The sequence below is a fragment of the Neovison vison genome, chromosome 3, assembly GCF_020171115.1.
Source record: "Neovison vison isolate M4711 chromosome 3, ASM_NN_V1, whole genome shotgun sequence".
Lineage (NCBI taxonomy): Eukaryota > Metazoa > Chordata > Mammalia > Carnivora > Mustelidae > Neogale > Neogale vison.
In genome coordinates, this window is record NC_058093.1 from 180,798,614 (window position 1) to 180,825,202 (window position 26,589).

At 39.3% G+C, this 26,589-nt stretch overlaps 1 protein-coding gene across 10 annotated transcripts in view; it reads left to right on the forward strand.

Moving 5' to 3' along the window:
• PTPRM (protein tyrosine phosphatase receptor type M) overlaps positions 1-26,589 on the forward strand; it is a 780,862-nt gene that overhangs the window by 621,650 nt on the left and 132,623 nt on the right. For 3 of the 10 annotated variants that reach the window (XM_044243376.1, XM_044243379.1, XM_044243375.1), the window contains 5 exons: positions 18,104-18,255; positions 18,388-18,483; positions 21,831-21,905; positions 22,135-22,161; positions 26,160-26,171. In XM_044243376.1, the coding sequence (XP_044099311.1) occupies positions 18,104-18,255; positions 18,388-18,483; positions 21,831-21,905; positions 22,135-22,161; positions 26,160-26,171 (362 nt within the window). The remainder of the gene's footprint in view (positions 1-18,103; positions 18,256-18,387; positions 18,484-21,830; positions 21,906-22,134; positions 22,162-26,159; positions 26,172-26,589) is intronic. The other 7 variants (XM_044243380.1, XM_044243383.1, XM_044243382.1 and 4 more) reach the window with 5 other exon arrangements.

Genomic DNA, 26,589 nt, shown 5'->3' on the forward strand with positions numbered 1-26,589 from the left:
AGAGGGTATTTATTCTACAAACTGTTGTCAGGAGAACTTATCACAGCAGAGTAGGACAGGAATAGAAGGAAGGAAGGCATTGTCTGGATAATAATCCAGAGTGCATTTCGTCATTTTCCCATGTGCCTTGATACCTTCTGGAGGCTAGATTGTAATGTGTTTTGTTGGTTGCTGCCTTGGCTTTGTTCACATGCCCTTCTATTATCCTAAGAGCTGCGAGTTTCTCCGAACCAAGGATTCTCCTCTTCATCCCTTTCCTAAGCTGCTAGCAACTTTCTAGGCTCACAGAGGATGCTTACAAAATGCTGAATGAATGAACGTTGGGAAAGAGTGAAAGACATCTTTTGTGGATACCCAGATATCTATGAAGAAAGAGCAGTATTACATAAACAGCATTCAGCTGTTAGAAAAGGGTTCAGTCTGATTTTCCCCTCCTATTTATCAAGTCCTTAGCAGATATTAGGAAGGGTGTTTTATAGGTATTCCTATTTTACCCTCTTGGTCTCCCTACAAAGTAGCTGGTACACTCTCTCCTTTATATATGGGGAAACCAAGATGAAGTTTCTGTGTCTTTCACATAGGAAGTCAGAACAGGCCAAGTAGTGCAGGAGGAGGGGGGCTGTCCCCTGGTGACTGCTCTTTGCTTGGTGAAGTAAGCATTCATCTGATAGGAAAGGGAGGGCTAATGGAGTTATGAGGAGATGAGAGAAAATGGAAAATTTATTTTCCTAAAATGTAATCCCTATTATATCATTTTCTGCCCAGCTTTACTCTTCTTGTCTAAGCGTTATGTCCCAACTTCTCAGCTTCACCTTCGAAGCCTTCCACAGAGTGACACAAGGGCTTCACCCTAGGCAGCCCATACCTTATGTGTTCTCCTAAAAGTTGGTTGACTTATAATAAATAAGCTCTGAAATATATAGCCATATCATATCAATTGTAAGCATTAACTGTTGTATCTTTAACCCACTGAGCCACCCAGGCGCCCCTAACTGTTGTATCTTGTCGGAATGAAATGTTAACAGGGCTTCAGATCAGTGGCCCAGAGCTGCTGGTTGGAAATCCAACCAAGCTTTTCAATGGATAGTTTAGCGAGAGGTTTTCAACCTTATTAATATGGGCTTCATATATTCCAGATATTTTTCACATAATATTTTTTTCGTTCTAAGCATCATTGGCAGAATAACTTGCTGAGGATTCTCCTTGACTCCGTGAGGAGATACTTCACAGAAGAACATGGTCTTGCACGGCCATCAAGCAATCCAACGTCACATGATTGAAAACGAAATGTACATGTGATGGACCCACCTTTGCTGTTTCCCCCCTCCCCAGGAGTCTTAACTTCAAACTGTTCAAAAGAGCACCTCTTACAATTGGGACTCATGTCAAATGTCATGTGTGTCGGCTGTCATGCCATGCCATTCAATACAGAGGAGAAAAAACAGTTGTTTTAGAAATTAAAGAAGGTCACACATCTCTTCTCTGTAGGTCTAGTATGTGAGAGACGCTTTCAAATACCTTCTATACAATGTCGGTTCCCCTTCAACTCTGACGTGAAAGAAGAGCACCATAGCATGACGCAGACAGGCCATTATGTTCGATTTAGTTGGGGTGCAGAGTTGGTAATGTTTTTCTCTCTGCTTCAGAAATCAAAAGAAAATGCGGTACCTGCTGGGTATATATCCCATGAAAGTTGCCAGCACTATTCACCAGACAGCTCCCAGATAAGCAGATGGCTTCTTTAATGATTAAACCCAATTTTTGCTAAAATGCTAATTAGCTAGAGAAAGATAATTTGAAAGTCTGTTATACATTGCAGGAAATGTCTTTCATGTCTGTGTTATTTGCTGCTAAGAATCACACAGCTATCACCTGAGCAGGCTCAGTTTCTCTCTTTTTATTTAAATCGTGTGACTGTTCGATCTTAAGGAAAGGGGAAAGACAGTCAATGAGGAAAGGGAGAAGCCCCTTTCAGGATGAAATACTCAATTAAAAGGAAAGCTCTTTTTTTGTTTTCAAAAATCAGGCTTATTGTTACTTTTTGAACTCTGCATTTGGAACAGTGTCCTCCCTGACTTCATGTGACATGTGCATCTCAATTCATAGTTCTGTGAATTTCCACCAAAACATGGAAAAACCACATTGCCTGCATGAAAATTAGTTCTGATTATGAGCTTGTCAAGCTAGAGGCCTTGATCAGAATGTGTTAGAAACAATGAATTAAAATATTGAAGACCTGGACTTTGTTCTGGTCACCTAAGTTTTCCTATATGATTCCTTATTCAGAACATAGATTAATAGGTTATACCCTCTCTTGTTTGTTGAGTAAACCATTCATCCTATAGAATTTCCCACATTGTGAACTTGGCTGATATATTCTTGTAGGGTCATTTAATATGTTCTTTTATTATCTGCATTTCCTATGAACTGGGGTAAGAACTAGAGGTTTCATTAGATTCAGGTTTCTTGTTTTGGTAAGAATTGTTCATATGTGATCCTTTATACTCCCTAAAACATTGCATCAGGAAATACGTAATACTCGGATTGATTAGGGGGTGGGTGGCAGTTTTGCCAACGTGGTGCATCCATTATGAAGTTCCACATCAGCCTGTCACTTAATGGTTTTTTAAGCTACTGATGATGATTGCCTAGATTTATTATTTTATTAGCAGTTTCAAAATGGTGACATCCTAATTCTATCATTCTGTCTGTATTTATTAAGTGCCATTCTCTACTTATCTGTTTGGTTACCCTGAAATATAGTTCATATAGGAACTCAAAATAAATGTTTGATTTCTTCCCATTATTTTACAATTTCAGAATGAATTGATGCCATAAACAACTTTATACATTGGCCAACAATATCTCTATGTTCTCAGGGATTTTAACATGTTTGATATTTTTTAATGTTTTACAGTGATTCATGTTTGGATGTTCAAAGTATCTGATCTTTGGCCAATTGGAGCCCCTTCTTGTTGTCTCTTGTGGGGTTTGGCTTTTTCTTTTTGAGATCACCCCAGAAATCTTTGAGAGTTTCCCTGTTTCCTGGCATGACTAGATATTCTCAATGCATTTTGTGCACTGTCTTCACCATGACTGGAATCAAGCCATTTCTTTCAGAAACCCTGGTTTCTTTGAGTGGGAAATGGCACTTAGAGACCATAATCAGGCTGCAAAGGGTGATCACTGAATCAAAACAGGATTGCTTCTAGACCCACATCAACTACCCTCACCACAATCTTTAACCCTGTTGTCAGCTTATCTTTCTGCCATATCTGACAAGTCAACATCTAAGTCACCCCTTTGTCTTTGTCACTAGGAAGAAAAAGGTCATTGGCATATAAAATATAGGAGAATATTTTTATGACCTCAGAAAATACCTCAAAACTATAATAGACATAATTGATACATTTGAATATATCAAAATTATAAACTCCTATAAACAAAACAACACCATAAATAAAATTTTAAAATAAGCTATAGATTTGAAAAACAATTTTTAATATTTATATATCAAAGTACTTACTAGTAACCTAAATATAAAAAAGTATCTGGACATCAGCATGCCAGGTGGCTCAGTTGGTTAAGCATCAGACTTTTGATATTACTCAGGTCATGAGCCCAAGGTCATGGAATCAAGCCCCATGTCACTCTCCACACTCAGCAGGGAGTCTGCTGGAGATTCTCTCTCTCCCTCACTCTCCCTCTGCTCGTCCCCCCTGTGCTCACTCTCTCTCTCTCTCTCTCTCTCTCTCACAAATAAATAAATAAATCTTTTTTAAAAAATCTGGACATCAGAAGAAAAGGCAACTCAGATAGAAAAATTGATATAAAATATACATAGGCAATTTATAGAGTAACAATGTACATACAGCTAAGTAACATTTGAAAGATAACCAGCCTCATATATAATCAGGTATATGTAAAACTTGCACAGTGTGAGATGCCATTTTTTACCCATCAGATAAGCAAACATTTTTGTAACTGATATCAAGGGTTGGTGATTATGTGGGAAAACAGTTTGTTTCCCATTATCCATTTGTTTCCCATTATCCCCCCTACACACACAAACACACATACACACACACACACACACACACACACAGAGCACATGAAGGCCAAATTATTTGCTTTTCTTATTTCTATTAACAACTAAGAACTTTGTACTACCAGTGACCAAAATCGTAAAATAAATCTATTTTGCTTTGCCTTTGCCTTTATTTTGCTTTTCTCTTTAAAGGAGAAACTTACAAATTCAGAATCAGATGTAAAAATATTTTAAGTGTGATTTTTATATTTTTTCATGGAGGAAGGAGTATTTTTGACAATAAAAAGACCATGATACAGGATAAGTTAATAAGAAACTGTATACCTGGGCTGAGAAGAATGATTGGTGAATATATGTTTTAGACGAGGCAAATGGTCAGTCAAATGACCACAGAAATGCCTGTAATACTAAATATTTAATAATTTAATAATATTTATAATAAATTCTGGACACTGATTAAATGCAGTTGTATCATTCTCCTATTGCTGCTCTAACAAATCACTACAAGCTTAGTGGCAAGTTATTATCTCTCACTTTTCTAAGTTGGAAGCCCAGTACATCTCCCTGACCTCAAATCAAGGTGTTAGCCTGGCTGCATTCCCTTCTGGATATTCTAAAGGAGAATCTTTTTCCTTGCCTTTTTCAACTTTTAGAGACCACTCAATCTGGCTTGTGACCCCTGCCTTCAAAACCAGCAAGGGTAGGTTGAGTCCTTCTCACACCACATCTCTTTGACCTACTCTTCTGCTACTTAAGATGTTCTCTGATTCCTTCAGCCCACCTGGATCATTTAGGATAACTCCCTTCTTTTACAATTAGCTAATTAGCAACCTCAATTTCATCTCCAACCTTCATTCTTTTTTGCCATGTAGTATAACACATATTCATAGGTCCCGAGATTAGGAGGTGGACATCTTCAAGGGGTCCTTCTCCCTAGTGCATGACCTCTGGGTCCATGCACAGGGGACATCCCCTTCTCGGCTAAAGCTAGTGCTTCTGGAATAATCTCTTTTAGTTGCTCTGTCCCATGATGGTTGCTAGAACACCTTAAGAAATAGGTTGTATTTGCTCCTCAATAAATTAACCAACAGCTATATTTTAAACTTTGTTATAGAATGATTTTTTGTGTGTGTGTGTGTGTTTTTTTTTTTTAATTGAAGGTCCCTTACTGGTCCTGCTTCAACGGGTGGCCAAGACCAGGGGAAAATGGGAGGGGAACCAGGCGGCACAAGGAGGGATCATCTCCACAACATTCCATTTATACACAGAACTAAACAGACAAGCACGGAGTCACTATTGCGGTTAGAAGTTGGCAGCATGGGAAAAGGGAGGAACAGGTGGGAAATTGGGGTGTCGTTTGTTATAGAATGATTTTGTTCAAAAATGTCATCCTATGTGTTTATGAGCTTCTTGGACACTTAGTTCTGCATAGCCAAGGCGTCACCTGGACTTAACGGTGATATCACCACTTAAATTAAAACATGAAGTTTTCTTTTTGATCAGTCTCCACTTCCCCTATGTGCAGATACCAGAGGCTTGCTGTTTTTGTTATACATTCCAGTTTTTAAGTGAGCTTAAGAAACATCATCAAGAAGAAACTGGAGGTACCATTCCCATATGACATGCATTAAAAATTCCTCTCTTTCTCACTTGTATTTATAGCCTGATGGAGGATCAACACTACACCAATTTAGTCTTGCTACAAAGTGACATTTTTGAAACCATTAAATTTCAAGATAATGTGCACACATGGAATTCAGCAACATAAGCTGGCTATGAGTGGGGACCCGCCACCACTAATGTCACTTTATTCTCATTTTCCTCTATTGTGGATTGTACCCATATCATATTTTCTATGCCATGGCTGGTTCCAGTCCCTCTGGATCCATACTGCCCTGATATGAGGAATAAGACTAAACCAAACATTACTAAGGATGACAGATACGGTGTCTATTATTTTAACTGCCGACTTTTCTTAGTGTTTAAGTCTTGAGCCGGTTTGGGAGATTACCTTAGGTGCTCCCGGGAGCTGGGAGTTACTCCCAGAGGAAGTTGGGTTTGTTGGGAGGGCACCATCTGCAGGTGGATTTTGTTGGAGTGTGTGTGTGTGTGTGTGTGTGTTGGTCCTTGCGGCAGCATTGTTCAGAGCAATTCAGCTTAAAACACAAGTCCAGTGATTATAAAACGGGAGCTCTCATTGTCCATGCACACACGCCAAATATGGAATGATGTGGGGTTAGTAGGGCCTGAGGGCCTCACAAATAATTTCTCTTTGGTGGGAAAGAAAACTGAGGTAAGTGGGGAAGGTGCCTGATCAGATAGGTAAAAATGAGGGGGGTTAATAATACATATAGTGCATCTCAGGATGGACCCAAAGGCTTTTCCTCCAAGGCTGTTAAAAGAATAATGTTAAATTCAAATTATTTTTTTTCAAGTTGTGGGGCTTTTTTTATTCCTTTTCACCGCTTAGACAAAAGTAAAACATCGACCTCCATGAGCTGGCTGTGTGTTGAAATGTAATTCATGTACTTTCAACTTTCTTTTTAGAAGGAAGTCCATCTTTTCCAAATATTTCACTTTCTAAGTTTGGGAGAAAGACCAGCTTTTTATTCAGTTTGTGTGATAGAACTCTGTTCTTTGAACCTCCTCAACATAAAAATACACATGGTTTATGCTTTTGTGTACATACTCATACACACACACGTGTGTGTGTGTGTGTGAGAGAGAGAGAGAGCGAGACCGATCGATCCAGACAGCTACTTATCTAAGAGATGGACATCGCTTTTCGTTTCTCTAGCTGGCGTGCATTTCTTTGCAGATACCCCCACCTGTCAGAGAGACATTCCTAGGCGTCTTCACCACTAGGTCACCCGAAGTGTAGCCTAAAGTGTTGTGTTAGTACAATTCATCCTCACTTCTCAGTCACAGGGTAGAAAGATGTTAGACAAGGGTTCCTTTAGCCACATCAGCCGGTCATTTTATCTCATTACACAGTCAAGAGGTAAAGACCCAGCAAAGAGCAAAATCTTGACTTGTCTTAACATGAAACTTTATTCTTTGTGATCAACACATGCCATATTTACTCATCAATGTTTACTGTCAATAGAAACCAGAAGGTGGCTGGATAGGCGATGAGTGTGCTTTATAGTACTGTGTCTATAAGAGACAGATTGAGTGCACTTCTTTGATGATGATACAGTTAGCAAGAGGTTAGAAGAACCCTCTTACCTTCGTTGAACCACTATAAAGTCCCAGCTGGTAAAGTAAATAGACTTTATTTTCAGCACCCAGATTCAAGCAATGGATAAATTTTGGTCAGTGATGCCAACAACACTCTCATGGAGATGATTTTATCTCAACAAAGGAAAACAATGCCACATGTCTGGAGTTTCTCTAGCTTTGTGACCTTGGGCAACATAATCCCACCATGCCTCAGTTTCCCCCTCCCTAAGATAGGAATAATAATAGTAATTTCCTCACTGGGCAGTTGTAAGAACTAAGAGATTAATGAACATAAAGTTCATGGCTTATCTGAAGTTCTACGTAAGTTTTTATAATTATTATCCTCATTGTTTTTCTTGGTAGTGCTAGTTCTTTCAAGTTGAAATAATTAAATGTCAGACCACTGTTGTTTTTTCCCTTAAAATTTTACCTTTAAAAACAACATTATCTAGTAATTCTCACAGATCCATCTTTAAGGAGACAACCCCATATTTGCTTAGGCTTATTCAGCTGGATCTTAGCAATTTGGTATAATGTATGCATTCTTTGACTCGGCCAATATCTATTTCATCCCTACTGTGAGAAAAATTAAATACTTCTTTTCGGTTCCAGCCTCTGCCCCAGTCCTTAATTAAGTCAGAGCACACACTTAATTGCAGAAGCCAGGACCCAAAAGCCATTTGCCTCTTCATTCTTATGTCTATATGCAATTTGAAAATCCTCAAGTTTTGCCATCCCAGTAGACTTTTAAATGACAAATAGCTTAAAAAATGAAGACGCCTTTTCTATAGCTGACAGCTTATCTTCAGGTGAGTGCCACTAAGTCATTTCTCATCCATGATCTTTGTTGATATAACCCAACACAGCAGGGTCTCTAATAGGAATGAGAGAGGTGGCAGCCATGTTTTTTGGTGAAGCCATGTTTTTGGTGAAGCCATACTTTTTGGTAAGTCTCAATAAACAGAGTGACTAGGGTGCATATTGACGTTGAGTCCTGGATTCCCTCTCCTCGAATTTGCTGGGTATCAGTGACAACATGCCCTTCCATCCTGATCCTCTCACAATTTCCAGTCAGTTTAGTTTCAGAGTGGAGATGAGAGGAAGTGTTACTTCTGCTTCCTTTGCAACCATGCGGCACTTGGGTGCTAACTGGCAGGCATTCTGAAGGACACATAGCTCAAGAGTTCATTCTTCACCATACTTCCTTTACTGGTCCCGATTTATACTGTCATATACTGAAAAACTTGCCAAATAGGTTTCTCCCATTTCTTTCACCCCATCGCATTTTTTTCTTTATTTTTGTGCTAGGAAATATAAGAGAAATAATGGAATATAATGAGCATGAAGAATCATTCTTTTATTTATTTATTTTTTATTTTTTATTTTTTATAAACATATATTTTTATCCCCAGGGGTACAGGTCTGTGAATCGCCAGGTTTAACACTTCACAGCACTCACCAAAGCACATACCCTCCCCAATGTCCATAACCCCACCCCCTTCTCCCAACCCTCCTCCCCCCAGCAACCCTCAGGAATCATTCTTTTAATTTGAATCTCTCTCACATTTCTCTCCTTCCCCACCATTATTCAAGTTTGGAAATTTGGGGCTGTAACGTTTTTTTTCTCCCTCTAATTTTACTCCAGGCATTATTGTAATTTTTTAAATTTTTACAATAGTTTTAGGTTCACAGCAAAATTGAGCCGTCAGTGCAGTGTTCCCATATGCCCTCTGCCACACATATACACCACCTCCTCCACTCTCAACACCTGACACTAAAGTGGTACACTTGTGACGACTGGTAAACCTACACTGTTGTGTCATTATTACTCCAAGTTCATAGCTTACATTAGGGCTCACTCTTGGCAGTGTCATGCTGTAGTTTTTAAAAACTGGGTAACGACATGTATCCACTCAAACAGTATCATAAGGAATAGTTTCACTGACCTCAAAATGCTCCATGCCCTGCTTAGATATGGCTCTTTCCCCACTAACCCCTGACAAACACTGATCTTTTTATTGACTCCACAGCTTTGCCTTGTCCAGAATGGCAAATAGTTAGAATGAGACAATATGTGACCTTTCCACATTGACTTCTTTCACTTAGCAACATGCATTTGTTTCCTCTGTGTCTTTTCATAGCTTGAGAGCTCATTTCTTTTTTTTTTTTTTTAAGATTTTATTTATTTATTTGACAGCAAAAGAGGGAATACAAACAGGGGGAATGGGAGAGGGAGAAGCAGGCTTCCTGCTGAGCAGGGAGCCCGACGCAGGGCTTGATTCCATGACCCTGGAATCATGACCTGAGCCGAAGGCAGACGCTTAACAAGTGAGCCACCCAGGCGGCCCTGATAGCTCATTTCTTTTTAGTGATGAATAACATTCCATTGTCTGGATATGCCACAGTGTGTATTTATCCATTCACCTACTGAAAGTCATTTTGATTGCTGTCACGTGTGGGCATTTATGAATACAGCTACTATAAACACCTGTGTCCAGGCTTTTGTGTGGGTATAAGTTTTCAGATCTTTTGGGTAAATACCAAGAAGTGTGATTGCTGTATCATATGCTAAGAGCATGTTTAGTTTTGTTTGAAACTGCCAAAGTAACTTCCAAAGTGGCTGTACCAATTTACATTCCCACCAGCAATGTATGAGAGTTCCTGTTGCTCTACTTCCTCATCACCATTTGGTGGTGTCAGTTTTGTGGATTCTGGCCATTCGAATAGGTTCATAATGGTATCTTGTTATTTTAATTGGCAGCTCCCTGATGACATAGGATGTGGAGCATCTTTTCATATACTTGTATGTCATCTGTAAGGATTCTTTGGTGAGGTGGCCGTTAGGGTCTCTTGCTGACTTTTTAATTAGGTTGTTTTCTTATTGTGGACTTGTAAGAGTTCTCTGTGTATTTGTATTTAGATCTTTATTCCTTTCTAGTATTTGCATTCAATGCCAAAAATTCCCCTCTAATCGCTGCTTTTGCTGCCTTCAATAAATGTTGATAAGTTGTGTTTTCATTTTCATGTAGTTTAAAATATTTTTTCTAATTTCTCCTGAGATTTCTTCTTTGACCGATGTGTTAAGAAGAGGTGTCCTTTAATTTCTATGCATTGTGGAATTGTCCAACTGTCTTCTCATACTCATTCTTAATTTAGTTCCACTGTGGTCTGAGAGCATACATTGCATGATTTCTATTCTTTTGAATTTATTAAGGTGTATTTTATGACCCAGAACATGTTCTATCTTTGTGAATGTTCTCTGTGAACTTGAGAAGAATGTGTATTCTAATACTCTCAACTGAAGTATTCAATAGCTGTCAGTTATATCAAGTTGATTGATGACGCTATTGAGTTCAACTATGTCCTTACTGATTTTCTGCCTTGTGGATCTGTCCATTTCTGATAGAGGGGTGGTGAAGTCTCCAACTATGATAGCGGATTCATCTGTTTCTCTTTGCAGTCTGTCAGTTTTTGTCTCACATGAGTTGATGCTCTATTGTTAGGCACATTAAGGATTAGGTCTTCCTGTATAAGTGACCCCTTTATCATTATGTAATGCCCTTCTTTACTTCCCATAACCTTCCTTGCTCTGACATTCTGCTGTCTGAAATTAATGTAATTCCTGCTTTCTTTTTGATTAATATTAATATTATATGTTTTTCTCCATCCCTTTACTTTTCATTTATTCTTATCTTCATTTTTAAAGTGGATTTTTTATAGACAGCATATTATTTGGGTCTTGTGTTGTGATCCACTCTGACAACTTCTGTCTTTTAATGGGTGTTAAGACCATTAATACATAAAGTGATTATCGATATTGTTGAATTACTTTCTACCAGATTTGTTACTGTTTTCTATTAATTGCCCTTCTTTGTTCCTATTTTTGTTTTTCAATCTTTTTCTGCCTTAGTAGTTTGAACTGAGCATTTTATATTTTTCCATTTTCTTTCTTAGTTTTTTAAACCCTTTTTAGTGTTACCCTAGAGTTAGCAATATACATTTAAAACTAATCCAACTCCACTTTCACATGACATTATACTGCATCACAGATAGTGTAAGTACTTTATAATAATAAAGGATTCCTCATTCCTCCCTCCTATCCTTTGTATCATTGGTGTCACTCATTTTACTTATACATAAACTGTCATCAGCTATATTGTTGCTATTATTAAAGTGAACAAACTGTTATTTACTGATCAATTAAAAATAAGAAAAATAGAAGTTTTTATTTTACTTTTCTTTATTTCTTCTCCATCGTTTTCCTTTTTTTATGTTGATCTGAGTTTCTGATCTTTATAATTTTCCCTCTTACTGAAGAACTCCATTTAAAAATTCTTGCAAGGCAGACTACTGACAATAAATTCCCTCAGTTTTCATCTGAGAAAATCTTTGTTTTTCCTTCACTTTTAAAAGATAATTTCACAGGGTACAAATTTCTAAGTTATTTTTTTTCTCTCTCTCAACATTTCAAATATATCACTCCAATATCTTCTTCCTTACCTGGTTTCTGAGGAGAAGTCAAATATAATTCTTATTTTTGCTCTTCAGAGTCCAGAGTGCTCACCATTACACCATGGAACCGCCCGGTCTTTTTGCTCTTCTATAAATAAGGTGTTCCCCCTCTGCCACCCCACAGCTTCTTTCAAGTTTTTTTTCTCTATCTTTGACTTTTTTCAGATTGAATATGATACGCCTTGGTGTATATTTGTTGGCGTTTATCCTTCCTGGTATACTCTAAGCTGCTCAGATCTGTTTTGGTGTCTGACATAATTTGGGAAAAATTCTCCATCACTACTGCCTCAGATATTGATTCTATCCCCTTTTTCTTGTTCTAGTTTCTCACTACTTGTATATTACAACTCTGTAGTTCCACAGTTTGGGGGTATTCTATATTTTCTCAGTCTTTTTTTCCTTTGCTGTTCAGTTTTTAGAAGTTTTTATGATTGTATCTTTCAGCTCAGAGATTCTTTCCTCAGCCATGTTCACTCTCCTAATGAGCCCATCAAATGCATTCTTCATTTTTGTTAACAGCTTTTTTGATCTCTAGCATTTCTTTTGATTTTTTTTTTCACTTAGAATCCCTATCTTTCCTTATGTTATCCATTGGTTCTGGCATGTTATCTACTTTTTCCATTAGAGCCCTTGTTATATTAATCATAGTCATTTTAAATTCCCAGTCGGATAATTCCAATTCCTGCCATCTAACTCTTATTCCAATGCTTGCTCTGTCTCTTCTGGTTTTTTTGCCTGTTAATATGCCTTGTAATTTTTGATTGACATCCAGACTTGGTGTACTGAATAAAAAGAATTGCTATGAATAGGTTTTTTGGTAATGTGATAGTAGGTATTAGAGAAGGAAAGGCATTCTATAGATCTATGATTAGGTCTTAGTCTTTTAGTGAATTTGTGCCCCTGGGCTATGACCTTCACCAGTGCTTCTCAGTAACCTGCCACTAACTGGGTCAGGATGGCTGTAGGAAGCTAGAATTGGGTATTTCTCTTCCCCTAGATCCCTTACACTTTGGTAAAACCCCAACCAGTTAGGCTCTAGTAATACTTCCTCTTGAGGGCCAGCCCATTTAAGAAGCACAGAAATGCTTTGCTCTGGTGTATTTCAAAATGGCTTCTTTTCACCTCCTTATGTTGAAAGCTGGAGGGTTTTGCTTTGTTTTGTTTTTTTGTTGTTGTTGTTGTTTTGTTTTCTCCCATATTTACTTTGAAGACTTGGTAGGGTTCTTGGGGATAAAACTCACAAAAGTGTGGGGATCCTTTAAGACTGGATGCCCTTCTAGTTTTTAAGTCTCAGACTTGTCCACCTAAGCCTCAAGTAACTCATCAATTATAGATTAGGCTTTCCTAGTCTGGAGCTGATTCCCCCAGAGCTTTCTGCTCATGGGCTTCTGCTCTCGTGGGTCATGATTTTTTTTATTCACCTGTTTGTCTCCTTGATTTTGGCAGCAGCAGTTTGTCCTGTGTCCTCAATGACCTCAATTATCTGACAAAGCTAAGGAGAGTTGCCAAATTTCAGTTTGTTCAGCTTTTTACTTGTTAGAACAGAGTGATGACTTCCAAGCTCTTCACATGTTGTATTTTTTTAATTTTATTTTTATTATATTATGTTAGTCACCATAAGCACATTATTAGTTTTTGATGTAGTGTTCCATGATTCATCGTTTACATATAACACCAAGTGCTCCATGTAATACATGCTCTCCTTAATACCTGTCACTGGGCCAACCCATCCTCCCCATCCCCCTAACCTCTGAAACCCTCAGTTTGTTTCCTGTAGTCCATAGTTTCTCATGGTTTATCTCTCCCTCTGATTTCCCCTTCATCTTTTCCTTCCTTCTGACAATGTCCTCCATGCTATACTTTATGTTCCACATATAAGTAAAACTATATGATAATTGTCTTTCTGTGCTTAACTTATTTCACTCAGCATAATTCCCTCCAGTTCCATCCATGCTGATGCAAATGGTGGGTATTCATCCTTTCTGATGGCAGAGTAATATTCCATTGTATATATGGACCACATCTTCTTTATCCATTCATCTTAGTTACTTGAGGCTTAGGTGGACAAGTCTGAGGTGGAAGGGCATCTAGGCTCCTTCCATAGTTTGGATATTGTGGCCATTGCATCTATGAATATTGGGGTACATGTGCCTCTTCTTTTCACTACATCCGTATCTTTGGGGTAAATACCTGGTAGTACAATTGCTGGGTCATAGGGTAGCTCTATTTTTTAAACTTTTTGAGGAATCTCCAAGTTGTTTTCTGAAGTGGCTATACCAACTTGCATTCCCACCAACAGTGTAACATCCTCTCCAACATTTGTTGTTTCCTGCCTTGTCAATTTTTGTCATTCTAATTGGTATAAGGTAGTATCTCAATGTGGTTTTTATTTGAATTTCCCTGATGGCTTATAATGTTGAACATTTTTTCATGTGTCTGTTAGCCATTCATATGTCTTCTTTGGAGAAGTGTCTGTTTATGTTTTCTGCTCATTTTCTGACTTGGTTATGTGTTTTTTGGGTGTTGAGTTTGAGAAGTTATTTATAGATCGTAGATACCAGACCTTTATGTATGGTGTCATTTGTGAATATCTTCTCCCATTCCGTGGGTTGCCTCTTTGTTTTGTTGACTGCTTCCTTTGCAGTGCAGAAGCTTTTTATCTTGATGAAGTCCCCAAAGTTTATTTTCCACTTTTGTTTCCCTTGCCTTTGGAGATGTGTCTTGAAAGACATCTCTATGGTCAACTAATCTTTGACAAAGCAGGAAAAAATATCCAATGTTAAAAAGACAGTATCTTCAACAAATGGAGCTGGGAAAACTGGACAGATATATACAAAAGAATGAAACTCAACCATTCTCTTGCACCATACCCAAAGATAAACCCTAAATGGATGAAAGACCTCAATGTGAAACAGAAATCCATCAAAATCCTAGAGAACATAGGCAGTAACCTCTTTGATATCGGCTACATGTTGCATTGTAAACAGAAGTCTTCTCTTTAATTTTTTATGATCCATTTTTAGATATTGTTAGGAATTTATTATTACCATTATCATCACCACTATTATTAAGGTTCTTTGAGACTCATGCAGTCCAAATTTGGAGATTTGAGATTAAAATACTTTAGGCAACAATTTGTTAAAAATCAAAATGGAAAATAAATTTTCTTGCATCTTTAGATAAGATTGGAAAGAGAATTCCCTTCACTTTAGGGGTTTCCCTAAACAAAACACTTCATTTCATTATGTTTGCCAAGTTTTTCTGACAGTTTTTAAAATTTTCATTTAAAAAAAATACAGATTTGAAACACAAAGCTTAGAAGGGAAATAGAAAAAAAGAAAAAGTAAAAACTTCCATTTACCCCCAGTTATTCCCAAGCCTCAGTTCTAAATCCAGTGTTCTTCATCCTCTGTAATTATGGACTATGGCATTTAGCAGTATATGAGAACAAATGAAAACCCCAAGCAATGACTCCAAACCTCCTAAGCAAACCAGCTACTTTTGATAAGTAGGTTGTAGAAAAACTCTCCTTAATAACACTGTGGTATGATCATGATTAATTCAATTAACAAACATATTGAATACCATCTCTTTGTGTAATTGGCTAGGTGCTAGTAAATTACTCTTCCTTTTTCAAAGCATAATATTTAGTTACAGGAAGTCAGAGTATTCATACAAGCTGGAGGTAATTATAAGTAACTTGTAAGGAAACGTAATGTATTGAAACTTTACTAGAAATAACACACTGTTCTAGAATGAGTGTCTTTGGGATCAAGAGATCTGGAGTGCCTTCTTAGCTCTACCATTCGGACAAGTCACCTTACTTCTCTGAGGCCCATTTCCCTCATCTGCAGATTAGGAATTAAGAAGGGCTCTTACAAGATTACTAGGATTAAATGAGATAACACTTGTAGAGTACTGTCACTCACTATCTGTTGGCCACTATAAGTTAATTCCCACTCCCTTCCATTCCAATGCAATTAAGTATCTAAGTGCTGTCATATTAATAGAGAGGAAAAGTACCACAAACATGCTGTTTGGGGGCCACACTATTTTAATTTTTTTGAATTTGAGTTATTTGACAACACTTAAAAGAGTCCACATAAAACCCAGATTTCTATTTTGTCATGAAATTTACGATGCCTGGGACCTCCATGAGGGATCCATCTGCTGGAGTTTGAGGACATTGCCAGGTTTTGAAGAAGTTTCATGAAGAGAGTATGTTCTTGATATAAGCTTAATGCTGTGGATCTCTACCAGGACCTCTGACTTGAGCAGGCTCTCATGGGTCCTTAATGGGCTTCTTCTGTGCTTAAAGATGATCAGCAATGAAGTGTGTAGCTTGACATCTCTGAAATTAGTTCACAAAGATGGAGGATCAGAAAGGAGATAGAGCTTTTCCAGTACAAGCTTAGCTTGTACAATGCCCCCATCCACCAGCACCCACCACCACCAACACCAGGAGCATCCCCATCCACCAGCACCTACCACCAACAACTCCAGGAGTACATTTGCTGGCCTCTCTAAACTGTGAGGATTAGATTAGAACACAAGCAAGAAAGACGAAGAGGGAAGTCTGGTGAACTTGACGATGCCCTTCTTCATGGGCAGAACAAGAGAGAATATGGAGGCAGACATCTGCATAAATCAGTCCAAAGCAAATCAAAGAAATTCCAGCAGAAAGGGGACTTTTTGCCTGAATTATGGAGCTAATTATCTCGGTCCTCCACTTCAGTGTTCCTGGGGAGACCTGGCTTACGGAATGCTTTTCCAACAAGCTGGCACATTCAGAAGTAGAGAGAAAATGTGTTATTGTAACTGCAGCTGTGAGCCTGAGCCTGGTTGCTGCCTCTGTCCAGAACACCTGTGGGGAACATCCAAGCTCAGACCAGCATGGCTTGCTGGGGGAAAAAAGGGAGCTTTCGAGAAAACCATCATGGTCTTCATGCTGGCAAGAGAAGAATGTCAGCTCCCAAAGAAGCCACTCTGGGTTGCTTTTTAAAAATCTTTACAACTTTAGCACTGTCATAGAAGTTATAGATGATTTTCATCTTTCTGTTTAAAATGTATCTTTTTAAACAACTTTTAGTAATAAAAAGGGCAACTTATTAATGAAACCCTTCTGCCTTCAAAGTATGAAATTAAAAGATTATTATAACTACAGGCAAGAAAGCATTTGGATTATGTGGCATTTGGAAATGACAATAAAGATTATCCATATGGCCTAATGTTGTCAATGTCTTACATTGCATTAGCAATCACCTAATATGGGTGTAATTTTGATTATGTGGCTCATTTTAAATTCTGCTGTGTCCTAGGTCAATCAGAGTCAAGATGATTTACTAGAAAGAGCTGCCATCTTCTTTTGTAAATGCTGTCAGTGCTTGGGCAGAATTTAGAATATTTTGGGACTGAAAAATTTTGTCTTATCTGTTTATTTGTATGTCAGGTCTCTTATATTTTTATGGCTTTGTCCAGGTATTTGTAACTTGTGATTATGAGTTTTGGTTGGTCAGGGAGCAGGCCTCAGAGGCCAGAGTTAAACTGTCTCCAAAAGAATTGGTAATCCCTCTACCTCCCTTGGCCTTTTTGCATTCTCTTCCATGGAGGGAGGGGACATGGGGACTTACCTCTCTGCTCAACTCTCCCAGGGAAGCCAGCCATTATTTTCTGCTCTGACCAGCCTAGGTGAGAAACTAATCTGGGGTCATGTGGAATTAAGTCCCATCACAGCTCCTGAGAAGTAGGAATATGCTCTCCTGTGCACCTGAGGTCTGAGCCCCTCTTTTCCTGGGCAGGCTGAACCGTCATGGCCAGCAACCTTTCTGCACATCCTCCAATGATACTACTTTCTTCGCTCCTTGCCTGCTTTTGTGTCTTACTTCAACAATATGCCTCATAGATTCACCCTTGGATTCTTTCAGTTTTGTTTGACAGATATTTCCCAGGGCATCTACTCTTTGCCACTGAATGTAGAAAATAATTTAGAAAAAACTTAGTAACTCCAGAAGCTTATCAATAACTAGATTACGATCGCATTATACTTTTAATTTAACTTGTAGTAGGAGAAGCAGAAAGTAATATTTTAGGCTGTGTGTTCCTGATATCACTGTGGGTTTTTGAGGCTGGACTGTGGATGCTCTTCATCTTTGTGTCTCTGCAGCTGGCAAAGAACCTGACATCGAGAAGGCGCATAAATAGACGTTAGGCATGAATACGAGTAATTCAACAGAAAATAGTCCCGATCATTACGCAGGACACATGTCAAGGCCCCATTTTCCATTCTCATGCTTGTCTATATAATGAACTCTTTGTCCTAAGGAAATTGGCCAAGAAGCGGAAGGAGACGATGAGCAGCACGCGGCAGGAGATGACCGTGATGGTGAACTCAATGGACAAGAGCTATGCCGAGCAAGGCACCAACTGCGACGAGGCATTCTCGTTCATGGACACACACAATTTGAATGGGAGATGTAAGTGCATGCATGGCTTAGCTTCGAATACATTGCTCTGGTTTTCCAGGATACTGGATAGTACTGGGGCATTGAAAAACAAAAACTCCCTGAAGAATTCTTACGCCCTATTGGTTTCTCCATCCCTTTCAGCAATTCTGAAAACTTCTGTGGGTGCCATGGCTTGCTTGGGAGAGGAGGATATGGCAGAGATGATAGGGCCAGACCAGGGAGCGCAGGAAGCCACAAGTAAGTTTCTATGGAGCCTTAGCATTGACATGAAGGCTTTTCTCTTCTTGAAGAGGAAGGCACCTGCTTCTCATCATCCTTTTTTGTGGTTGAGATCCCGTTTGTGAGCTAGCCAGGTGTGGAATTACACAGGGAAGCCTGTTCTGAAATAGCTCACTAAATGGCAGTAACAAGTTAATTGTTTATTTGTTTAACTGACAGGTTCTGCCTTTATTATAGGGGTATTAGTGGCAATTAATAAGTTAAACTGTATTTCCACTTCACAAATCTTACATCTCACACCAGGTGGGTAAACCAAACTTCAGCTCATGCCTTCTCAGACTGCCACCTGTGATCCAGGTACAAGGCATTATTTTAGAATGCTAACAATTCGATTGAGTATGTAAAGAACAAAACAAGCAATTGTGGTGTCCCTGGTGATCTTCTCAGAGACCAGAAGTAAATCCACATGGATGCCTGATTCTGTGGTTCAAGGCCATTCTGGGTTCAAGGACAGAGATTCCTTTACTGTGTGAAACCCATACCCACAGACGGCCACTGCCACCAGCCACAGAATTAGCATGTTGGACAGCAGAAGGATGGAACAAATGTGCGGCTATCCCCAACACTAATAAAAATGCAGAAAGTCCGGAACAATGACTGAGAAGCACAGAAATTGGGTCTTAGGGGCTGGGGGAGAGGACTGACACCAGTGTGGACAATGTGTGCCATGTCTGGACCATCCACTCGGCCTGTTCTTTTGCTGCAAGCTCCCAGGCACCCCATCTACCAGCCCTTTCTCTGGTCACTGCGTGGTCAGTGTCCGCTCTCCCATGCTTTGTCCTTCTGCATTCAGCAGGGCTCCCCAGAGCTTCTCCGAAGACTGTTTTCTATTTATGGTGGCTATGGTTGCCTGCCTCTTCCTACTTAGAGACACTACATTCATTCATCTACATGCACACCTGGCCCAGTGGAGCAGGGGTTTAGCAGACACCTCTGTCGGCTCTTACCCCAGTGGGGAGGGTAGCTCTCTTCATTCTGGGTCATTGCTCTTTGCCCTTTGGTATCATCATAGATATAACATATTTAATGGCCAAAATAAAGCAACTTATGATACACTGTTGTGGACTGGGGTGGGAAGAGTCCTGCCTATCACCAAAGGGCTAGAATCTTGGTAGTAGTGGGTAGTTCTTCAATGTCATTATAAAGGGGCCACTCAGATAGGTGTTCTCACTTTCTAGGATAATCCATTAATGTTCCAAATGTCCTATTTCATGGTGAAATTCCTCACGCATACATTTACTAGGAACTGTCTGCCCAGAGTAGAAACCTACAAGATGAGTTTCTAGGCTTTTGAAGTCTGAACAACAGGGGATATTTGCCTCTGGACAGGAAATTTAATTTGGCGGTTACTTCTTACAAAGCGAGTGTCTATGGAAACCCATAAATGCTCAGGCAGAGAGGTTGCTGCAGAAACCAGCATCAGCTTCCATGGCTCATCTGCCACAAGCCATTATTTTATGCCTCCCGTCAATAAAGATGATGGAGGAAACACAGCAGTAGGCGTTCCATTTTCCTCCCACTCAGTAAGCAATGACGAGATGCCATCCAATGCCCAACCATCAGAGTGACCCTGACGGTGACTTTATCATGGTTACTCTCTTAGTACCCTCAAAATAAGAGATGAGCTACTGGGGGAGGAAACGTGCAGGAGAGGAGCTCTTTAGACCTCAAAGGCTTCCAGTCCTGAACCTATTACAAGTCTGGGTCTGTCTGAGGTCTTTTAGAGTTGGGAGGTGAGCAGCTTTTAGAAATGAGACTGTGAGAAAAATGAAATTGGATAATTTAAAAATAGGCACAAACATATTTATGAGAATGGGGAATAATCTGTCTACCAAAGCAAATGGGAGTTGTACCATCTTCTTTTAATATGGTATACAAAGGGAGAAAATAAATTTGTATAGTGGAAAGGGGTTTCATTTTTATACTAAATACAAAAGTATTAAAATATATTTTAAAGGGTGAAAAACATAGCTCTTTTGTATCCGCTTTGAGCACTTTTGCCAATGACATAAAAATGTCTGGAGGTAACAGACGTAATTCTCACTGACCCTAACACATCTTATAAGTACTCGGGTTTCTTGTTCTTATTTTCACTAGTTATCCTCTTTTTTCCTGGCAGTTTACTATCAACATGCATTATAAATATGATAACTCTCTATTTTAGAGAAATATCTTATAAATGACAGGCAGCTTGCATTCTGGTTCTTGGCCTGCCATTTCTTAATTTTACATTTTAAAAATATAAACAGATAAACACTGTCATAGAGGAACTTCTCTAGGAGAGCTAAAATATATTAACATGTCAGCAGAATAAAGATAACATATACTATCCACAGGGATTTGGTACTTCTTTCCATAATAAAACGATGTAATTGGGTATTAGTGTCTTGTTCCAGAACTTTAGGATCAAATAAATCTTATAACTACACCAGAAAGTTAAGATTTAGACTTACATTTAACCAACTTGAACACTTGAGCACATTCAAACCATTTATCCTTATACTTTAATGAAATGAAAGTGATTTTACAACACTAATCAATTAAGATATTGAAGACAGTTCACAAACTACTTTCAAAAAAGGAAGGACCCACTTTCAGTGAAATCAGATTAATTGGATGGGATTGACTTTCCCTCCCTATTACAGGGAGCAAGAGAAGGTCTAATAGTTAAATCCTGAGTCTTTCAGAGGACTATTTCAAAGAAAAATAAGCATTTTTAAAAAGACTGAAAAGACTAATAGAACAATATGTAGGCATTCAGCTTTCACCTTAAATACAGTGCACGCGAGACATCACCTTTATTTTTGTAGACCGGGTCAGAACATTGTAGAATGTTCTCAGAATACCCAAGATAGGAGGAAAGAGAGGCGTTAGCAAAGTGTGAAAACATTGACATTCAGAAAATTCTCCAAAAGCCTTGTGTAGACATCTCCTCATAGCCTTAGTTATTATTAGGGGGGGAAAAACTGGCCTGATACTAGAATTCTACCAGCAAAGGCTAGAAGTCAAAAGAGAAGACTAATGAATTTCTCAATTCAAAATGGCAGCAGGGGTGATGGGGATTCTTCTTCATTTGTAGAGTAAGAAAATCTTTTCAGTGGTAAAAGGGTGTTTGTCCTCTAAAGTACAAGTGATTGCCTGGAAACAGTGGGGAATGAGCGTATTTACCACATAGACTTCAGTAGTGTCTGGCGTTTCTTCAGTCCAGTCTGTACCAGCACAGTGTCCTTCTGAGTGACCTCGGAGGGCTGTATTTCCGGTACTGCCTCCCTGCCCCTACTGACCAGTCCTTCTCTCATTTACAGCTGTGTCTTCACCCTCGTCCTTTACAATGAAAACGAATACACTGAGCACATCGGTGCCCAATTCTTACTACCCAGGTAACAGATTTTTCCATTGTCCCATCCACTCATAACCCCTTAGTGATCAGAACCAATCCACGCTCTCACGTTGTGTCCATGATGCTTGAGGAGCTTAATACGTTTGATGTGTTGTAACCCGATGCTTTCTTTGGCTTTCTGCGGGGAAAGTGGGGGGCCTTTCATCAATCATTTACTGTTCTTTCTCTTTTTACTTTCTCTGCATTGACCTGCTTATGATGTATGACAGACCCATTTGTGCCAACTGCAATTTTAGGTGAGAACATTTCCCTTTATCACAGTTTATTGCAGGAATAATTTAGAAAGTCAGTAGCCACGCTTTAGGAGCCTGGATTTCTGCTCTGTATGATGTAGGGATTGTAAGCAGGACAGGTGGGTGGTGGGTGGTTCGGAGGGAGGGCACAGATAATAAAAAAGACTCTCCAACCACCTCCATTGATAAGAAGGGTTTGCCTCATGCATGTTGGAAACGACACCAAAAGATTCAAATGAACAAGCCCGGCTCTAGTATTTTCCCTTTCCATGTTCAGAATTTAAAGTCAGATTTGATCCCAAGGGAAAACACAGTATGTCATCACTCCGCTGTGTACTTCCAAGAACTGAATTCTGTAATGTGACAATCATAAAAACAAAAATCACTTATTATTTGCACTTGCCACTAAGCACTAAAAACTTCAATTTCAAAAATAGCATTTTTCTAATTATGCCCAATGTTATGCAGAAAAAATGATCACAGCAAAGTTTGGGCCCCCTGCCCCTTCTTGGAGCCACTCAAGGCACCCCCAGCTTTCCAACGTGTCTGTCACACAGTGGAATTTCAAAGGAGCTGATGTGTTCTCAGCAGCAAAGTGACAGGATGGCACTTTATAATCACATGGTTTATTATGTGTCAGATGTCACTAGAAATGAAATAAAATGTTAACCCAGTGGGGCAGAATGCATTGAAAATATAAAATGTTCCCTGTGGGGAGCCGAAAAAAATCCCATTTGCCCAATGTAAGAAGGTTCTGGAGAAATGGCATTACCTGACTCCGATAACCAAATAAGCATGAGCTGCCATTGCATTTGAGATGCATCAATAACCCAAGCGTATCACGGCTGTGTTCTCTTTCTACTACTAACCTTACCGAGAAGGAGCACGACACAATCCACTTCAAGGAGTATACCGATTCATAGTAGCAAAAGTTCCATCCCCAGCTCTTTGACTTCTGCCTCCTAATCCTCTTTATAAGGGTTGATATCTTTGCAACGTAATTTTTCCCCCTGTGCTTCTCTTTTCTCTAAGTTGTTACAATTTCTGTAGCTAGGGTGATGTGTTTTTCTTGTGGTGTTTTCTGGACTTGAACAAGGTCATTGCCCAAATTTCATGCGAACTTGGACAGAAGTGTCAAAATGGTCATGAACCCAAATTTTTGAATTAGCATCATTCTGACGGCTAACAAACACAGCTGACTAAAGCCCTCCTTCCCCCCCTTGAATACCAGCTATATGGGGAAAAGGCTGCATTTTTATTCTTTTCCTAAGTAAGGGGCACAGGCTAATTTTAGGCACCCGAACAAAGTAATCTACATGCAGATGACATTTGCAGAATGTGATAGGCGGGGATTTGTGATTTCTTCGTGTGCCACGGCATTCATTCTGCAGCTCCTTTAGTAGATGTTCTGACCTTGGGGGAGCCGGAGTGGGGAGGGCGAAGACGTGCACTGTCAGAGGGAAGAAAATGTTCAGATTGCACAGCAGGATTAAGATAAGCTTATTAAACAAATATCATTTTTTAAAGTCGTTGCTTTGTTATTACAAACACTAAGGACATCTTTGAAACTTGGTTAGGCTTCTTTGCCAAAAGGGAATCATTTGCACAGATGATTCAAATAGCCAAAATGATGCACATTCGTGAAAAGGAAGTCAGCCAGATTGACAAATAACTGTTATCACGTCTGGCTTATATATGTACTAGCGCTGCAAAAGGCAGTGTTTGGGAACCATTCTTCCCATGGTGTTTGGTGCAGTGACTCTATATATTGCATAGTAAGGATGAATGAGATGATCCCGGGTCACCTTGGGAAGAGGATAAGCTGGACAAACATCAATGCTGGAGCCAAGAGGGTTTTGCTGTGACCTGAAATAGTGTATTATCTCCACCCTTTATGCTCATGTGCTAGGGGGCCCAGCCTAATGTACAGAGCTGTAGTATGCCTTTACTTCATTTTCTTCCAAAAAAACAAATAAATAAAAGAGAGCAAGAAAGAGAGAGGGAAAGAGATTGCTAGGTAGGTAGATAGATGTTGATGGACAGATTTTGACAGATAGATGTTGATAGGTAGACAGATATTGACAGATAAGTAGATAGAACTCCCCACACACACCTCAAAAATGGGACACCCATTTCAGTTCTAGATTTGTCAGCTGGTTCATTGAGAACTGAAGATAGCCTCTTAAAGAATATAGGTAGAATTAATTCACAGTTCTTCAAAAACTGTCAGAACTGTTAGTGAGAAGCTTTGTTTCTGATTTCCTCTGAGGCATAATTTTTAATTGAAAACATTGTTGGTAATTTTTAAGCCAATATAAGAAATCAATGTGAAAAGCCATGTTTTATCAGTAATCATTCTTTTTAAGTCAGAGCAAACTGATTACCCAGTAATTTCGGTGGCATCAAGAATTTCTCATTGTGTGCGTGACCCAGTTTCATGCCACAGGTGGCACGAGAAGCCTTCTATTCCCTCTCCAATGTCTGTGTACTCAATAATAGCCCTCATTTCTGGGATGGTCTCGGTCATGTTTAACGGGTCCTGCAGGCTAGTAATGAGGCCAAGCTCATCATAATACAGCGGGCACAATCAGTACAGTGGTGACAGTGGTGGCCACCCTGGGCACTAAACCTTCCAAGAATACCTCGCCGTAGGACCAGAGCCCTACCCGGCTACAGTGTCTCCACCAGAAAGGCCCAGATGATTCGTTTAGGGGAAGTTTAGAAGGTCAGTCCACAATGGAGGGCATTTAATTACGTTCATCCCAAAAGGTACAAAACTGAGAGAATGAGAGAGGCACAGGGGGGAAACTAATTAATGTTCCATTTATTTTCGTATCAAGAACAGAACTTCCTGCTGGAGTAGCTGACAGCTCCAGGGAGTCAGTCCTTCAGCAGGGGTCCCATACCCCACTTTAGGGGCTTGGCAGTTGCCAGCAAGCAGATCGGACGCAAAAACATCCCGGTTTCTTTGTGACTGTTCTAATAGAATGGGAGCGTCTGAATGGCTAATCAAAGCAAATCCAAATGAAAACGAAAATCATAAAATCAACGTACCACTCCTTTTTATTTTGTCTTTGTGTCTTTAGCCACCTTGTGGTGATCCAGGTGCCATTTCAGCGACAGCGACATAGTGTACCACCTTCCATACCATGCATCCCCAGGGGCTTTGCGACGCAGATAGAACTGAGGTTGGAAAACCAGGCCCAGCCAGCCGAGTGCCCCTGAATGAAATTTCTCCTCGAGCTGAATCTCTCAGTTTAAAAAAAAAAAAATCAAATTAAATAATAATAATAATAATAATACCCATAGCTGAATTCCCTATTCATAAACATTCTGGGAATTTTTTTTAAATGAACTTGTCCCTTTGTATATATGTTTTAATTCTCTATACCCAAAATCAATTTTGATTTAACATTCTCTTTTTAAGTGAAGTTCGCATTATATTTTATGAGACACAGCCTCAATCACAGAATGGCTAAAGGGATTCAGCATTATCATGAGCTAACCTGTAGCACGTGGAACCCTTAATCTAATAGCCCTTTCCTGCATCAGACATCTTTTAATAGCTACAGTTTCTGCAGTTCGTTAATCTAATGTACTAGGAGTCTTCCATTAAGATACAGCCTTTTTAGGCTTATTTGATCAAATTTTGGCATTAGTTTTATAGTACAACTTGGTTGACGTGTTCAAGAAATTTAAATGAGAAAATGTGTCAAATACAAAGACTTATTTAGTCATTACTTAATTCACGGGGGATGAAAAGTAATTATGATACTATTCTAGCCTCCTTTTTGGTTTTGAGGACTTCAGTAAAACGCCCCTATCCTAAGGTGATGGGAGGATTGAGGCTCTGACCTCTGATCACCTGCAGATAGAAAACTTAACCATAAAAGTAAAGCGCAGAATAAAAAACTACCTGTAATTATTCACACAGTACTATTGCTTATGCCCTGTTTCCTTTTTCTCCTCCTCTTTTCTCCTGATATGTACCTTCTTAAAAGTGCCAATAAATGGTAAGTTCCCCCATTCGCCCACGGAAAAGGTGTGGAGGGAGTGGGAGTGTGTGTCTTATCTGTAGATTCGGACAAAGCCAGCTGGTTCTGCTGTGTGCCGGCCTGCATGTTAGCTCCTGTAGAACATTCCGTGTGTCATGCGCTGGTCCACAACCTTCTGTCAAGCTTTCTGACACTGCAGCATGCGAGTGACTCATCATCCGCTTTCTATTTCTGCTCTCTTTGGATTTCATGTGTCAAGTCCACATTTTCATTGCTAGCTTTCCAAGCCAACCCATTTTGTACACTTTTACTTTGCTCACAGAACATTTGTACAGAGTTTATTTACATCATCATACAAACTAGTTAACGAATCTTTGGAAGAGGACAAGGCTGGTTTTGCACCAGGCCTTGGCGAAGTTTCAGATGGAAACTTCTA